The 19,438-nt window shown below is 30.3% G+C and overlaps 1 protein-coding gene across 1 annotated transcript in view; it reads left to right on the top strand.

Moving 5' to 3' along the window:
- The window catches only part of LOC106460481 (dolichyl-diphosphooligosaccharide--protein glycosyltransferase subunit STT3B-like), a 45,671-nt gene that overhangs the window by 10,948 nt on the left and 15,285 nt on the right, over window positions 1-19,438 (top strand). Inside the window, exons 5-12 of the mRNA XM_013920181.2 lie at window positions 1,190-1,278; window positions 4,205-4,270; window positions 5,629-5,728; window positions 6,464-6,562; window positions 7,001-7,147; window positions 10,886-11,089; window positions 14,043-14,266; window positions 14,753-14,940. Coding sequence (XP_013775635.1) covers window positions 1,190-1,278; window positions 4,205-4,270; window positions 5,629-5,728; window positions 6,464-6,562; window positions 7,001-7,147; window positions 10,886-11,089; window positions 14,043-14,266; window positions 14,753-14,940 — 1,117 coding nt within the window. The remainder of the gene's footprint in view (window positions 1-1,189; window positions 1,279-4,204; window positions 4,271-5,628; window positions 5,729-6,463; window positions 6,563-7,000; window positions 7,148-10,885; window positions 11,090-14,042; window positions 14,267-14,752; window positions 14,941-19,438) is intronic.

Genomic DNA, 19,438 nt, shown 5'->3' with positions numbered 1-19,438 from the left:
GAAATTTTAAAATGTAAGACTCTGGTAGCTACATTTTTGAAGATTTTGAGCATCATTATTTCTGGTTAATAGTCAGAATGTTTGTCAAAGTTCTTTGATGAGCATTTAAAGGATGTGTCATAATCAATAAAATCGACCAATACTGCAAAATTTTACTTGGATTTAGGATATTGCAAATTATCATTAATCTCAATTTGTTGTTTGTTTATCAAACATATAATCAACATTTTGATTTGATTACACATTACAGACCGTCAGTTTTGAAGTTCACCTACCACCCTTCTTTTTATTTCACCTTTGGGTGCAAGATTGAATAATTGATGCACTAATTTAAATTTATGTGGAAAATAATCATAGCTTTTATATACTCAAGTCATGATAAGCCTGATCTAACTAGTAAGCAAGATATTTGTTTACCAAAAGTTGCTAATTGTACATTTTAACAATGCATTGAAAATTTTCTATTTAGTGATTAACAATAATGATTCATAAGAAGTTTTATGAAATTGAGGTTTTATAATCTAGTAATAAGGTAATAAATGCTACTCATGATGTCATCCTTTTCATTGATATAATGTCCTATCATTTTCCTGACACAGTTCAGGAGAATAATTCAGTAATGAGAGGTTTGTCTACTTAATTGGCGATTGCGATGCTAGCAATTTTTTTATGATAACTTGCAAGTGCATGTATTTCTGTATCTGGTATTGGTCAGTACGAGTGGTTCCAGTCATCTCTTAACAATGTGACTTGAATTCACAACCGTTTTCAAAACAACTATTATTGTTTAGATTAAATCTAAAACTTAATTTCATGAAAAATTTAGATTTGAATCATTTTAAAAACATAGTGGTAAGGATAGGTGGAAATTTTATATATTTTTTGCAACATTCAAATTTCACTACATACAAAGATACGAACACCCATTTATATCATATGAATTTTATTTGTTGGTTAGTTCCAGGGTATATTATATGAATGTTTTTTTTTGGTTAGTTCCAGGGTATATTATATGAATGTTATTTTTTTGGTTAGTTCCAGGGTATATTATATGAATGTTATTTGTTGGTTAGCTCCAGGGTATATTATACAAATGTTATTTTTTTTGGCTACTTCCAGGATATGTTATATAAATGTTATTTCTTGGCTAGTTCCAGGATATGTTATATAAATGTTATTTTTTGATTAGTTCCAGGGTACATTAGCCGGTCTGTAGCAGGAAGCTATGATAATGAAGGCATTGCCATCTTTGCTTTGATGTTTACGTACTACATGTGGGTAAGTTAACTGAATTACAATTGGTGCTTTTTGGCTTATGTTTCAGTATCTTGACTTGTAATTACATTACACATATTAGACATCAGTGATATAAGTTAATTTTTAAATAATTCAGTGGTTATATCCTGGAATATACTGGAAAGTAGAGATGTTTTTTTTATTCATCATTACTGATTATAAGTGTACATCTGCTAAAAATGGAGTAATAGGATTTTCCATACTTAAAATTTCAGATGATTTATTTTCAGTTTTTTTTTAAGCACATGTATAATTGTATGTTAAAGGTAAAAAAACAAAACATTTTTTTGGGGCACATTGAATGAATAGTGAATTGGCAAAAATCTTTCAAAATAGCATAATTAAAGGACGTGGGGAATCGACTTTTAATGTTTCATTCAAGTACAAATTTCACAGTTTTACAAACAAGAATTATTGTGAACAAGCTTTTCATGTTAAAAGTATTTGTAATAGCAAAGTGATAACAACTTTATGTTTATTAATAATATTGAATTTTTTTATGATTGAAGAGGCTAAACCAGTACAGTTGACAAAAACACATGTTAAAAATTATAATCTCCATAAGTCAAAGCTCTGTGGCTTAATAGGAAAATCAGTTTTGCAGATTTAAGGAAACCCATGACGTTGTGGATTTGTGAGTGTTAAAATACTATTAAGCTTGTTTGGAAGAAAATAATATTTTTTTATTTTTTAGAAGATGTGTTAGTGTTTAGCTTGGTAAAAAAAGAGCTGAACCAATAATGATTTCAAAACCATAATAATAGCAGATTATCCTTTGTCAGATTTTAATAGAATAACACTAGTACATTGTTTTACAAATTGTGGAGTTTTAATTTCTGATGATTTGAAATTAGATTCTAATGTGTAAAGTCTGTTAACCAAAATGAAAAGTCTTAACAGATTTGAAACAAAGCTGTACATATATGGCTTTAGGGAGTTTAAAATAATTCAGTGGAAGTTGAAGAAGAAGATAATTTGTCGGTTTGAATAATTTGATTTATGTGAAAAAATTCCAATTTTTTTAAACAAAAGCTGTTCTAGTAACATCTTCTAAACCAGTCTTTAAGTGTAGGTGCAACAAAAAAATTTAACTATTTACAAAAATTGATACATAAACAGATAACTGTTTATTAGCAACATTTTAAACAACTTTTTTTTTCAAAGTTGTAATGATATTCTTTAGTGTACCTCAGATTTTCAACTTTGTTTTTTTTTAATTTGATAGGTTTTGTTTTTTTACACTGTACCTCAGTACTTTATGGGCTTTTAATAAATGTGCTTGAGTCAAATTTTGAAACAGTCTTGAAATAGGTTTTTATTATCATGAATGTGTTCATTTCATAAATTGAATTGCATATTATTGATTGAAGTAAAAGAAATAGAAACTTGAATTGCTAAGATGGAAGCTAGAGATTTATATGATGATAAGAAGTCAATATGGAAAGCAAAAGATTTGATAAATTTAAAAAGAAAAAGACTCCATTTTATATCTATTTAAGTATATCTGTGTCTTTATATTCACTTTGCTATGTTCTTGAAGAGTTCTCGAGTCTGACAAACTTGTACATGTAGATACATTGTCACTTTGAACATTTGAATAAAAATATTTGTTTCATCTTTTTCAAACAAAGACAAATTTTATGAAAAATAGGTTAAAGCAGTTTTTCTAGTTAAACCATGATTTTGAAGAAAATGAAATTATAAAAATTATGAAAACATGGTGATGAAGCAAAAATAATTAAAAATAAGCAAAAAATACTCATATTTGCAGATATAAAAACCGTAGATCTTCTGAAGGGTTACTGTTGAAGTATATTCTGTCAAACACATCACTAAAACTTGTTTATTTCATATGAAAGCAAAATTTAGAAAAATGTTACATTTACATTGTTTCACTAATGTAACATGCATTATGACTGCACTTATATATGTTTTATTAAACAACATTTAAAACTATACCTCTAAGTACTTTAAAATTTTAACAAAAAATTATTTTTTTACACTAAATAAAGGTAAAGATAGCTAGAAAATAATTAGAAAAAGTAAGAATCGGTCAGTTTCTGTAGCATTTGACTTTCTGTACAACCATCGTGGAAAGGTGCTAAAATGTGTTTTACTAGCTGATGTACCCATTCAATGCACAGAAAAGACAGAGGCCAATCGGTCAGTTTCTGTAGCATTTGACTTTCTGTACAACCATCGTGGAAAGCTGCTAAAATGTGTTTTACTAGCTGATGTACCCATTCAATGCACAGAAAAGACAGAGGCCAATCGGTCAGTTTCTGTAGCATTTGACTTTCTATACAACCATCGTGGAAAGGTGCTAAAATGTGTTTTACTAGCTGATGTACCCATTCAATGCACAGAAAAGACACAGAGGCCAGAAGGGAGTGAGATAAGGGGCTAGATCTGAATGCTGATCCCCTTATGTTACTCTCCTGAGTGCCCTACAGGTACCTTTGAACTTTGGTAGAGATTAGTAAAATAGCATGAAGAACACTAGGTGTGTTGGGGGGGGGGGGTTAGATCCAAATACCCAAAGGATATATGGCAAGTTTGGTTGGGGTTGGTCAAAAACTACACGTGAAAGGTGCACATACAGACAAACAGTAACACTCGGGTAGTGATAAGTGGTTATGGGTCAGGTCAAACTCTAAACCTTCTGTGGAACTCTACAGGAGGATATACAGATGCAGCCAAATTTGGTGAGAAAAAAGAAAATAGAAAAAGTAGAAAGCAGAACTACTTATGTCACTCCCTAGGGAAGTCCTAAGGATACATTCAGATTTGGTGACAATCAGTTCATAGGTTCCCCAGTTATAAATGGACACAGATAATTGTCAAATAATGTGTTTAATTAGTTGTACCAGTATCTCAGGGATTTTTTTTATTTTTCATTATTTTTAAGGTACGAGCTGTAAAAAGTGGAACAGTCTACTGGGGTGTAATGGCAGCTCTTGGATATTTTTATATGGTAAGTTCTACAGTTTCTTGTTTTCCTGCTGTAAGAACAGTAATCTCTAAAAACATAAGTCATCTGGCTATTTTTTGTACATGTATCTTTATTTCAGATTAGTAATTAGTGTAAATACAGAATATGTTTACAAGCATGTAAAGTATCATTAATTGTTGATGATGTGAGCATTGTCTGGCTTGGAAAGCTAAATAACTTTCAGTAAATTTCAAAACCCTTTGAGCTTTTTAAGTCCAAGTATATAAAATCACACTGTTTAAAACTTAGTTATAGTGTTTGTTTAAATGTGGGTACATGTGGTATTAGCTTGTTAAGCTTATAAGCTGTAGATTTAAGTGATAAAGAGTTGACAGTGAAGGCAAAGGATTTTATAACAGGAAAAAGCCTTCACTATATATCCAAGAATTAACCCTTTCCAGATGGGTCACGAGCCATGTCATCACATTTGTTGACTTGCATTCAAAATATTATTGAACTACTATTTCATGAATTTATGTCAGTAAGTTTGGTATCATAATGTAGATTATAAGTTTTATTATTATGCAGTATTTAATTTCTTAATCTAAAAGTAAATATTAAAAACACAGATAAACACCGATTTTTGTGTGTCACGTGGTATGTTGAATGCAGCACTGGTTCAAATTAGATGTTTGTAATCTCAAAATACCAAGTCTATAGTTTTGTACAAATTAGGAAGTTAAATTACTGATATTGATAAGCTAGAATATAAAAAAAAAGAAAACCTTGTATCTTTTCTATTTGCTGAGATATCACTCATGTACTGAATCAAACACAGTGGCCTCTTTACAATTTTGAAAACGGTCCCTTATATACACTTACTTCAATATATATATATATGACATGTGAATAACTAATCGAAAGCTCAGAATGTCCTGCTAGTGGCTTTCTCAGCCATTTTCATGTGTTAGGACGCCATCTCGTTCTTTTGAACTAAGATTTCAAGAAGGTAGGTTGTGTCTTTAGTCTGCTCAAATATTCATATGAAAGCATTGTAATGTTTACTGATAAACTGCCAAATTTCGTTAACATACACTTACTAATTTAAAAGTTATAGCATGAAAACTATAACAAGCACAAAATGGTTACAAGGTCAGTCCCAGGGACCGAGCCCATGCTGAAAGAGTTAAAAACCAATACAATGGAAACCTAGGAGGGTTAACTATTCTTCTGTTATTAAGATTTCTGTGTGCCAGGAAAGTTGTCAAGTATGACAAAGTCAAACATGTAGATACATTGTCATTTTTCAGTTTTGACAGATATAAGGGTTTAAAAATAATGTTGTGAACCACTATTTTCTGTTTAAAGCTTTAAGTAATATTTTTCTTTTCATTTTTTAGGTATCAGCATGGGGTGGCTATGTTTTTATAATCAATCTCATTCCACTTCATATTTTTGTACTTCTTTTAATGGGAAGATTTTCGCAAAGGATATACATAGGTTGGTGAATAGCATTCTAATTATAAAGTACATGATGCTTTGTAAACATTACTTATTTATTTATTAGTTGTAATATTTAATACACATTACTTATAATATTGTGGATTAAGGTTTTCACAAACAAATATTTGTTTCATTTCTGTCAAAAATGTTATTTTATGGGGTTTAATGTTTCCATTATAAAGCAGTCTTTGTTGAAGTAAGTATGATGTAATAATAATATTACCTTTTTTTTCACACATGTTGACAAAATGTAGTAACCTTTTAGTGTTTAGTTTTTGTCATGTTATGATGCAATTGAATATGTAAGGTTAAATTGAAATTGTACCTTAAACATAATTTATAACTGAACTTTTACTATGGAGTAGTTTTTGTGTTGCAGCATGTACTTATTTTGGCTAAATTATTAGGAAACAGTTGCTTGTAGATTTCCAGTGACTAGACTCTTAAATCTGCTGATTTTACTATTATGCTATTTGTTTGTGAACACGCACGTATTTCATTCAATGTGGGAACAATCTACCACTTTTCATGGGAGTTGCTTGTTATTTACGAATATTTTACTTGCAAATACTGTTAAGGACAAACTGTATACAAGTGTTGTGTGTAACATTCTGGCATGTGTGACATGCATTTAATGTATCAAAAATTATGAGTAGTATAGTGCTTTGAAGTAAAATGTTATCTATTGAAAGAAAATGTTTTATTATATGATAAATTTCTTGTGTCTTCCAGCATATACATCCTTCTATATAATAGGACTTCTGTGTTCCATGCAAATCCCCTTTGTTGGTTTTCAGCCTGTAAGAACAAGTGAACACATGGCATCAGCAGGTAGAGTAAAATGTTAAATTTTACATATTTATCCAGTAGATTGGTCCAAGCATTGCCGAGTTTAATGGGCTTGGAATGTAGGAATATACATATATGGAGTGCTGGTTTTATTTATGAGTATATATATGTTTTCTATATCAAAAGGTTAAAGACACTTACAAGATTAACAAACACCGAAGAGTGCTTAAAACTTTTGTTGGTTAAATAGTATTTGTTTCCTGTGAAAGGAGAAACCAAACAGATTGGAAAGATTCTTGTATCTATCCAGCATTCATTAACTAATTATTGAATCCAACTGTAATACTTTTATTTTCGTTTGGCAAATAACTGAAGCTTTACTTTAATATACTAGGCAGTATTTTAATAATTGCATATGTTTATTTTTTAAGATTCATGCTTAAAAATGCTTGTAATCTACAGTTGCTATTATTCCCTTAGGTGTCTTTGTCCTCCTAAACGCCTTTGCCTTGTTAAAATATCTTCAGTCATTCATGTCACGAGCTGAGTTCAAGTCTTTATTTCTGTTCGCCTCAGCTGCAGTTGCAGGGATTGTTTTTATCAGTGTTGTTATACTTACATATGCAGGTATGTTCTTCATTGTTTTGTAATCACATGAAATTGTGGATTTATTTGTGTTTTTTTTTTAAACTTTCACTTGGTTGATGCTGCACATTTGTTAATGCTATCAGGAAAAATTTAATCATCCATATGTGCATATTCCTGTACTTGTTTAACTCTCTCAGTATGGGCTCGGTCATTTTGATCGACCACGTGACCTCTTTGTACTCATTTTAAGTCTTGATATATTTAATACTTCTAACTTTTAACATATTGGGTATATCTTCACAAAATTGGGCAGTCTTTCAGTTAATATTATGTATTTCACATACAAAAAAATCATAATTTTTAGTGAAACATTTTTAATAAAATAAAATAAAGATTTGTCCATGAATATATTGAGTATTTGTTTTGAATAGTCCGTGTGCAAAGTAATTTTCATGTTAAAATTAAAAATAATTTTCCTCATCTCAAATTTTCATTGTGTAATCCCTAAAACCTCCTAAATGCATTTCCAACGTCTTTTTTTTTTGTTAAACTTTATAGTTTATCTGTTATTTTCTCTACCCTATCTTAAAATGGAATTGATCAATTCGACTGACCTTGTAACCACCAAAAAAAAATTGAAATAAATCTAAATTAAACACTTTTTCTTTCTGGAATGACTTCAAATTGTAACATGAAACTACATTTGTTTATTATAAGTGGCTCTAAATTTGTAACAGTATACATCTATTTATAATTAAATCTTATTGTTTTATTGCCCTTTGAACCATGTCTAACTACTATCTGCACCATTATAAGTTGTAACTCACTTGAGGAATGTGCAGCTCATGTTACGCTAACAAATTACATTACCCACGAGCTGCTTGTGTGTGTGCCTCATGAAACATTATTATTATTATTTATTTTATCTAATCTAATCTTAACTAACCTAAAAGAATCCTTATTTTACATTATAGTTACTTTCATAATTAGACAAAGAATAAACGTAAAACCAAGAAATAAAATACTTAACCAGTCTTTTTATTCTTGCTATCATTTGTCGAAGAGTTAACCCTAGTTTTTCTTTACTAATGATGGTAATGCACTTAATAATTTTTATTTATTTAAATAATTTACCAGAAAATATAGACTAATAACATGCAAAAAGTAGACAAATTCCCTTACTTCTAAAAATTTTTCTGGCTTTCTAACTATGCGACTAGAGTCGTTACAAATTCATCCAAGCTAGTCGTTAACTTTCTCACAAGAACAATGTTGGTACTCTGAGTGAAATTGACATTTATCATTCAGAACATAATGATATACAATACATCATTTTATAGATGAAAACCTTGACTTTCTATTGGTTATAGGTAATTTATAATTAAACGTAAGAAGGAACTATTAACGAATTCTGAAAGAGAGGATGTGACATGTAGGCGTGGCAGGAGGGGTCTGATTTTCTATTTGATAGCTCTGTAACCAAACAGAATTGAAGACTATTAAAATTATGGTTTGTCTGATCAATGACAATTCTATAGAGAGTAATTTACATTTAATTTTGTACTTTTTCGAGGGGTGGTGGATAAAATAGGGAAGATAACACGCTAAGAGAAAATGTGTCATATGGGTCACAGTAAGGGTATTTCAAGATTTTTTTAAATATTGCCTGTTAGAATTAAGAACTTAAAACTTATATACCATTAAGATATGGATTATTATCTAGGATTTTATGCTATTCTAGTTGGTATAGAATAAACAAAAAGTAGTTTAATAAAATTTTGAATTGTAAAACACTAAAACCTTGTGTCATGCGCAATAAAGGATACCAATGGCGATAGGATTAAGCTTGAAATAAATACCATTCTGAACAGTTGTTATCCCTTACAAGAGAATCAGTGTAAATGTGCAAACAAAACTTAAAAAAAATAAACTAAAACAAGATGATCATACTTAAAAGAAAAACTAAATACAAATTTTTGACAGTATCTCCAAACTGTATCTATTGTTAAAAGTAAATCTGAAAACTGTTAAAACAATACACTTAGTCAGTTGAGGATTATCTGTGTTTTGATGGTGTATTTCCATTTTTCCACTGGGGCTTTGTAGTTTGGAATTCAAGCATTTTAGATTATATTAACATTGATCTTTGTTTTGACATAACCTAAATTGTTTAATTTTTTATCTAAAAAAATTGTGTTAATTTATATCTTTAAAAGATACAAAAGTATATAAATTATTAGGAGATTGCTTAAAAAACATTCACTGACTTTAACCCTTTTATGAATTGTGATTTTTTTTTTCAGTTTATAGGAAATGTTCAACTTTGCATAGGAAGTTAATTTTTGAATTTGATCAGAATTTTGGGAGTAGTGGCAGCACATTTTGTTTTTTCTGTAACAAATTGTTTTATCAACAGAGTTCTTGCCAGTCAATTGTATTAGTCTTAAAAGCTAAACGATTCATCTTCTGAGATTTGTGATGTTTGTAGCTGCTGACGAAACTGTTAGAATGTTGAAATTATCTACATAACTATAAAACAACGTCCTTTATTGCACTGTTTTCCTAATGGAAAACACCTTTTAAAAACATAATGGTAACTAAAGATTTCTTTCAGTAACAGTGTTATAGGTCATAGTTTAAATTTTTTTGTGCATATGTAAAATTATTAATAACTACTATTTTTCTACAATAGTGAAAAATAATAACAGGATTGACTGTTTTGATTTGGAAATATGATAGATGTGGTAGTTGATTAAATATATGGCTATTTTTTTCTGGAAAATAAGAGTATGCTGACAGACCAAGAAATGTTTTTGTGATAACAAACAGGTGATACATTTGTTATGACAGTAAGAAACACTGGAGTAGTACTGATTGTTCAAAGTTTTAATTAATATGCATTTAGAACCATTGTTAAATATTTCATTTTCATCCAGCATCCGTATAAATGTTCAGTTGTGTGTGTGATTAATATTATGTAAGATAGTTACAACCCTGTTTTGTATTTTTGTTTTCTTACTGGTATATATATCTACCTTTAGGCCTGATGAGCCCTAGTTTGGGTTGAAAGACCTCGTTGGTACTGGATGTGTCAGATGTAGTGTGGTCGACACATAACATTTTTATTCTTTGCTTTCACTCATAGATTCTTAGAATTGATATTTTATGAAGTACAGTGTGAGAATTTATCAAATGTAAGGGATGAGTTTGGTGTTATACATGCAAACTTGGAGTACTTACCTATTATTTTCATAACATGTTACTTACATATTCTGAATCTAACATCAATTCATTGTGTGAAAGTAAGTTCTAGATCTATCAGTGAGGTGCTAAAATCATTGGCAAAACTAATTATTAAGTTTTGCACTATTAAAAAACTGTCAGAGATTTTTTTATTGCATTGACATTTTTTGTGCACTTGCTTTCAAGTGTTTACTTTTTACATTAAATACGATTATTTAATTTTTTATTTGGATTATTCTGAGATACAACTTACAAGAAATTGAAAAAAACAATTAAACAAGATATTTTATCAAACCTTAATTCAAAGTATTTATAAGGGAGAGAGAAAGGCAAATATAAATTCATATGAATTTTTTTCATGCATTTAAAAATTCCTTAGTTTGCATGCATGTATGTATCATTCTTGGTTTTTATTGTAATGAATGTGAATCAATATTTGTGCTTGAAAAGTTAAGATTTAGTATTTGGTTTGATTGATTGACCAAATATTTATTTACAAACAATAAATATTATTATATTTTTGTAATAACCTAGGTTATATAGCTCCTTGGAGTGGCAGATTCTACTCTCTGTGGGACACTGGATATGCCAAGATTCACATTCCCATCATTGCATCAGTTTCGGAGCATCAGCCAACAACATGGTTTTCATTTTTCTTTGATCTTCATGTTTTGGTGGCTGTCTTCCCTGTTGGTCTGTGGTATTGTATCAAGAATATTAATGATGAGAGGGTATTTAGTAAGTGTTTTTTTACTTTATGGGTGTTTAGTATGTTTTTACTTTACAGTAATTTGAGTGTTTTAGGTATAGTCTTGTTTTGAGCTTTATATGTATTGAAGTGGTTGGCTATAATGAAAATTGTTCCTGTGATATTATATAATTATCACTGTTATCATACTTATTACAGATTATCGATGAAAGAGAGGGATGAATTCAGTAATTCAACCAGCTTTCCTTTTTTAAGCTTAAAATTATTGAATTTATATTGTTTTGTTTTTTTTAATCTAAAGAGTTGAACTTGTTTCAAAGTTTATTTTATTTCTCAGTTTTATTGTAAACAGTCTGTATAATAAATAGTAGCCCAATCGAATGGTTGTTGTTAACAACAGGCTCTCATCATCTGATTCTGGAATGTATGTGTGATGACATTGGTCATAATACATTAGTGTTTCTTGTATTATTTCATAAGAAAGGGAAAAATTTGTCTATTTAATGATGTTGCAAAGACAAAAGACTTGAGGTTAGCCAATTCAGAACAAATGCTGCATGTTTATGCTTGCTTGCACCCACAATGTAGATATTACTGCATGAGAATACTGCTGAACTATGGATATCCTGCTACAAATTTGGTTCAGGTTAATGCGTTTTATATTGAACTTAAAAAAATTGTCTTAACCGTAATGCCTTTTAGTAGTGTAGCAATAATAGAAAATGTAAACAACACATAGAAATTTTAATACAAAGTGCAAACTTAACAGGCTGTCTTATTATTTCAGGTCACCTGCATAAGCATTGCTTTCTTTCATACCACGCGGCCAGGTGGATAGGGTGCCTGACTCGCAATCTGAGGGTCGTGGGTTTGAATCTCCATCCCACCAAACATGCTCGCCCTTTCAGCCGTGGGGGCATTATAATGTGACGGTCATTCCCACTATTTGTTGATAAAAGAGTAGCCCAAGAGTTGGTGGTGGGTGGAGCCTTCTCTCTAGTCTTTTACTGCTAAATCAAGGATGGCTAGAGCAGATAGCCCTCGTGTAGCTTTGCATGAAATTCAAACCAAACCTTTCGTACCACCAAACTAAATTTTGAGTGTAGTTATTTTATGATCATAGCAAAGTCTTCAAAAATTGCTCTGTACAACACAGGTTGGTTCAAGTTCCAGATTGTTTTAATTTCATCTTGCTGAAAAGTAAGAACATTAAAACTATTTGAAACATTTTTGTGCTATATCCAGATAATTCCTGTATTTCTTTGTTTTGTCAGTAATAATAATTAGGTTCTATTTAATAATAATGATTGTCAAAAATATATTGCCTATCACTAATAGAAATGAGCTTCTGATGTTAAAGGCATAGAATGTCTTAGATAGCAGATCAAGACATTTCAGTAATATGTGTAACAAGCTGAATGCCTGTCATATGACAGGAAATTATGATTTTTTTTTTCTCAAAATTATATTAAATAAATGTTTTATGAACAAGTTTTCTATAAAGTAACTATGATCTATTAACAATATATGTATGGAGAATGATTATGCTATTTCTAGTATTTCACAAAAACAGCGTTTCTTACGTGTATTTGGTCATCTCCTTTAAGTATTACTTGATTAGTATTTTGACTTCTATATAATTTTAAGTTATGTTCAAATGTTCTTTTTGATAAATCCTTATAGATTGAAACATGCAAAAAAACTGATTCTCAATGATATATTCCTACTTAATCAGCTGTATGACCCTGCAAATTATTAATTGTGATGGTAAAGGCAGTGAATTTTTTTATGAATTTTGTGATCTTATCTTTGGACTGTCTTCCTAGTTTTGACTTTGTTAGCCAGCTGAAGAAGCAGGCTTTAATTTGGGAATTTTGAAATGTGCTGCGGGTAAAACATGCAGGTTATTACAGAGTTGTAGCCAAGGGTTCTGAGTGGACAAAATTTGGTGATGTTGTGTCTCCTTGACAACCAAGTAAATGTAATGGGGAATTTCAACCAATTCTTATGATTTTTGTGCTCCAGCAATACCAAACATGGGATGTGCATATACTCGATTCAATTTTATTACTCATCATAATCTCTACCAATCTACCTTCAAATCTAATTATATGCTCAAAGTACCGCACCATCCGTTTTATATACATATGGCTGGAAGAATTTTTGAACGACATACATACTTGTTACGGCAAAAAGCACCATCATTTCGTGCAAATTGCATGTTGATCGTTATCACAACAGCCGAGATATCACCGTGACAGACGGACAGCTTTTCGTCTTTATATAATAGATATAACATTAGTAAGACTGATAATACTTTAAACCATGTCTTACTTTACCTATTAAAGAGTGTATTTCTACTATATTTTGTATGTTACCAACAGGGCCTTTTGCTCAATACCAGTTCTTAGAGAAGTCAGCTGGGTTATAAAATGAAATGCTGTTTATACCAATTTTCTATAATGGCTGCGTTTTCAGACTCAGTTAATGTTCTATTCTTTGTTGTGCATATTATGCATGTCTGACTGAATTCCTGAATGTTTTCTTTAATGTGAAGATATTCTTTTTAAATACATAACTTGTTAGTTTTTAATCTGTTTTTTTACCAAAAGAATTTTCTTTTGTAAAAATAGTATAAGGATACTGCCTTGTATAGTCAAAATTTGTTTCAATAAAGTAAAAAGCTTGTGTAACTAGGGTTAGCTTGCTTGGACTGTGAATACGGGGGTTCTTGATTCATGGCTCATTAGTACGCAGATGTTCTTTGTATGTATGGTTCATGGGTGTGCTATAAGAGTGACTACCAAGTCCCACTATTTGGTCTGAAATAGTACCCCAATAGCCAAGAATGGCTCTATTTAGGCAGCCTTTGTGTAGCTTTTCACAAACATTCAGAAACCAACGTATATAAGTGATGCATTTTAAGTATTTCCTTGTATATTTGAATCTATGACTGATAGTGCTAAACTTTCTGTTTTACAGTTGTTCTGTATGCTATAAGTGCTGTTTACTTTGCTGGCGTCATGGTGAGACTGATGCTTACATTGACCCCTGTTGTTTGTGTCCTGGCTGCTATTGCCTTCTCCAATGCCTTTAGTCTTTACCTTCAAGAAGATGAGCCTCCAAAGTCCTCCAGTGGTACCGACAGTGAGAGTGATGAGAGTGATGGAGGAGAAAAGAAAGGAAATAAGCACTTGTATGATAAGGTAAAAAACTTTTGTGCTTCATATGCTAAACAGAGAATTTTTTATTTGTTTTGAGATTTTATTAATTTTTTTTGTCAACAATGACAAAAATTTTTTGTCTCCATTGAGATTTTTATATAAGCCACCAAGCTCTCTTCGTGTAATTTTATTAAACCAGATAAGTATTAAATTGAGTTTCACAATTATTCAAAAAGATACATAATATAATAATTTATTCTTAGTATTACTGATGACAAAATTGAATTCTCAGTTTAAATAAGACTCATTCTTTAGAATGGGAATTAAAGGCTGGGTTTGTTTTATACATTTTTAATCACAATCTAGGATACACAAGATACGTAAGTTTAATGTACTAGTATCTTCCATGTGTGCATTACTATATGTGTTAACCTTATAGTTTTAGTGAGTTATAAGGCTAGTAAATATTACTTAAGATAATACATTTTGAAATTTGTCAATATATATATATGTTGTTGTTCTTTCCAGGCAGGAAAAGTGAGGAAGATAAAAACGGATCAGAACAAAGAAAGCATGGGTCTTGGCACCAATGTTCGAAGTGTAGTTGTGGTTGTAATGATGATGATCCTCATGATGTTTGCTGTCCATTGTACTTGGGTGACGAGCAATGCTTACTCTAGTCCAAGTATAGTACTTGCCAGCTACAGCTCTGATGGGTTAGTTCGTAGATGATGATAATGATTATCTGAAGTCATTCTTCACTATTTAACTAAACCTTAGTGTTGAATCACATAGGTCTATAAGCTGTAGCAAAACAGTCTTTACATTTTGAAAATGAGCTACTCTTATGGAAAGTATTGTGGAAAATAAGTAATACGCTAATTTAATTAGATTTCTCCCAACATAAAAGTCGAGCTTGGCCAATATTGTGTCACGAAGCTTTGACAAAGTAGCCCAAATATTGTTGTACCTGATTTTAGTTGAGATCCAATTATCAAAAATACTGAACTAAAAGGGCAAAATACAGTTAGGAACTTGTTGTAAGTTGCATAAACTACAACTTTTAGTTAAATTATATGGGACAAAATATAAAAAAACATATAAACATCAAAGTTTGTAAGTAATTGTTACATCATCACTCTGAAAAAAAATTATTTATTAAGGCTTATAAGTTTAAAATAAATATATGTGATAATTCTGTAAAAATCCAGTTACCATCCTCTGCAAAACTGTAATTACTTTTAGGCCTGTAAAGAAGAGTAGGTTTTGGGCCTTCGAAGATTTGGAACATCCTACCAAATGAACAGTAATATTAATTTACATAATTTACTGATGATATCACCATAACTACTAGTATATATTTGATTGAAAATCCCTTTTTATTTTACAGGCAATCAATGTAAATTAAACATTTATGTGTAGTCTAAGAATAAAAACTCTGTATAATTTATGTACATGTATTTCATGCTAAATGCAATACTCGTACAGCTCCATACAGTAAGCTTATATTGCAGGAGCACCCTATTGTAGCCAATTAAAAGAATGGCAACTTACTTCAGCAGAACAAATCTGTGTTTGAAAATCACCATGCGAAACAGGTTAATAGTCAGCCTTTTCAGAATAAAATTGTTGATTAATCAAACATATCTAATAAACATAAAGACAAATAAAGAGCAAAAGAGAACAGATTAGTACTGGCACTTTGATTAGAAAATAAATATGAACCTTCATCTATAACAAAACAAAACATTGTACAAGAGTGTGTTATTATCAGTCACATTTTTTAATAACATTGTTGATCAATTACAGATAATTCTTGATAAAGGCAGCCAAATGAATAAATAATTATAATTATAAATGAGCAGCAAAACAGAATAAAGTAATAGTAGCAATTCAGTTAGAAAAGAAATACAGACCTTATATTTCATACACTAAGCATTCAATACATTTATTGAAGCAATGCAGCTGCTCAATATTCCTTCCTTCTCTGCTTCAATACTTGGAAGGAGCTACTATATATAATATTTTGGTGGTGTGTGTGTGTTTTTAATACAACAACTTGTGTTTAAGTGATAGGCACTATATAAATCAAAAGATCGAATTTTCTGTGTGAGTGACATTTAACGTGCAGTTACATTGTCAAAATTTCTGTTAACGAGAGAAAAAACAAAGCTGACACCGATTAAACACAGCCCTAATTGCTTTACAGAGTAATAAGTGAGGGTATATTCAAGTCTTGAGATATGGTAAGAGGGTGGATCATGTAATGTTATTGGTTAAACATGTATCAAAAAAACTTTTAAAGCAATGACCTTTTTCCAAATATTATTTATCTAAGAAATTAAGACTGCACTGAACAGCTAGATTCTTATTAAATCTCAACACAGGCTCGGTCAATTTTACAGACCAAATGACCTCTTTGTACTCATTCGAAGTCCTTATAGATTTGATACTACTAACTTCTAGTATAGTGTATATATATATACATCTTCACGAAATTTTGCAGTCTTTCAGACAACATTACAAGTCTTTCACATACAAAAAATCATATTTTTTAGTGAAGCATTTTTAATAAACTAAAAATAGATTTGTCCTTGAATATATGGAGTATTTGTTTTGAATAGTCTGTGTACAAAGTGATTTTCATGTTAAGATTAAAAATACTTTTCATCATCTCAAATTTTATTTGTGTAATCTCTAATAAACCCTAAATACATTTCAAATGTTTCTTTTCAGTAAAACTTTTTATTTTATCTGTACTTTAACTCTATACAAGGTTGTTCAATTTGACTGACCTCATAACCACAAAAAAAATTTAAATAAATCTAAATTACCCTCTTTTTCTTTCTAGAATGACTTCAAATGTAGTGTGAAACTACTTTCATTTATCCTAAGTAGCTTTAAACTTGCATATTTATAATCAAATTTTATTGTTTCATTGCCCTTTTGTGCCATTGTAAGTTGCAAATCACTTGGGGAGTGTGCAGCTCATGTTACACTATTGAATTATATTACCCATGAGCTGCTCACAAGCATGCCTCATGAAATATTATTATTATTTATTTTATCTAATCTAACCTTAACTAACCTAAAGAGATCCCTATTTTTACATTTTAGTTACTTTTATAATAATAAATAAAGAAAAAATTTGAAAAACAAGAAATAAAGTACTTACCCAAGTATTCTTTTTTTTTTGCTGTGGACTATCGATGACACATAACCCTACTTTTTTATACTAATGGTAGTAGTGCATTAAATAATTTTTATTTAATTAAATAATGAAACAAAGAACAGAATAATAATATGCAAAAAGCAGACAATCTCCTCTAACAATCACAGTTTTTCTGGCTTTCGTACTAATCGACAAGAGCCGTTACAAATTCATCCAAATCCAAGGTAGCTGTTGTGATTCCTGTGGGAATCAAAGTTGTATTTACAAGTAAAATTGACAATTCTCTGTTCAGAAAACAGTGTAATATAATACGTCATTTGATAGATGAAAACCTTGGCTTTCTATTGGTTATAGGTAATATATAATTAAACGTAAGAAAGAACTATTAACAAATCCTGAAAGAGAGGATGTGACAGGTGGGTGTGGCAGTAAGGGTCTGATTTTCTATTTGATAGCTCTGTAACCAAACAAAATTGAAGGCTATAAAAATTATGGTTTGTCTGAGCAATGACAATTTTATAGTGAGTAATTTACGTTTAATTTTGTAGTTACTGGAGGGGTGGTGGATGAAATAGAGAAGATACTTAGAGAAAATGTGTCATGTGTGTCACTCCAAAAATTGACCTTCTGTAAAACTTTGCACATAAAAAGAAATATCTCATATCAGAGAGGGGGAAAATTCTGACATCATGACTATTTCATATATCACTTCTAATCATGACAAGTATTGACAATTTTTTCAACATATTTATTAGCTTAAGCTAGCAGTTATCTTAGTAAATCATTTTGTATCAATAATCATTACATTAGCAACACTTCAACAACATCCTGGTGATGCCAGAATTAACACTATCACCACGGGTTTCATTACTGCACATGACACTCGGTTTTAGTGTCTTACATTTATAATTTTATTAAACTACTTTTTGTTTATGTTATACCAATTAGTATAGCATAAAATCTTAGCTAATAATTCATATTTTAATAGTTTACAAGTTTTAAGTTCTTAATTCTGTAAAGCAATATTTTAAAAAGTCCTGAATTTCCCCTTTTCTTACTCTTTTTATTATTATGGGCTTGAGGCTTATTAATATGTTTTGTACAAAATTTTAATTTTATTAAGTATTCCAAATATCTCTGCTAAATTTTATTTTTGGCTACTTTTGCAGAGTCTTGGGAAGTTTACAACTAGGTTTTTGAAGTAAAATGCTGCATTTTCTGAGCTTTTCTCCCTTCACTAGTACATGTACCTGCTTTATAGAGTTTTTTAAATTTACATTCCGTTCGTGTAGCATTACAGATAACAAGGCAGTGTGCATGCTAATAGATAGGAAGGTATTATTTTACCTTTATCATCTGTTTTGTTTAAAACTTTAAACAGCATAACTATAAAAATTATTTTTTAAGTCTTTATATCTACCAAAAAGCCAAATGTGCCTGATCGCATCTTTTTTTGATGATCGGTTTGGGTGTTTACATGTGGTACGATACATATCCTTTTTATTATTGCACATTCAGTCTGTTTCCATTTAGCATTCAGGGTCTCTTCATTACATTTTACTTCTGTTAAGCTTTTCACCAGTTTCTTCATTGGAAGTTTTGGTTTGGTTTGCATATGAGGTATATTCTTTGGTCTGTTTTCTCTTTTAGACTAACGTTTATAAAATTAATCCGGTTGGGTTTACATAATTATTTGAAGTTTCTTACCTTCATGCTCTAATATTTTTTTCATTTCATAAGAAAGTACTCACTTGTTCTCAATTTTCCCCTCGTATATGATAATAGGCTTCTTTCTGAAACACTTATAATCTCATCTTTATGTTGGGTTGAGCAGACCATTTACAGATACACAATTCTAGTTATATCAATACAGCAATTTTGATTAACAGCCTATAATTTGAGATTCAAGCATTACTTTTATTTTTCATCACATGTGAACATTGCAACACTTAAGGAGCTGACTAGTTAATAGTATTGAAGGTTCGGGATAGTTATTAATATTAAAGGTACAAGATAGTTAGTAGTATTAAAGGTACAGGATA

The sequence above is a fragment of the Limulus polyphemus genome, unplaced genomic scaffold (assembly GCF_000517525.1).
Source record: "Limulus polyphemus unplaced genomic scaffold, Limulus_polyphemus-2.1.2 Scaffold778, whole genome shotgun sequence".
In the NCBI taxonomy this organism is placed as follows: Eukaryota; Metazoa; Arthropoda; class Merostomata; order Xiphosura; family Limulidae; genus Limulus; species Limulus polyphemus.
Note: the sequence above shows the minus strand (reverse complement) of the source record. Positions and strands in the feature narration are given on the sequence as shown.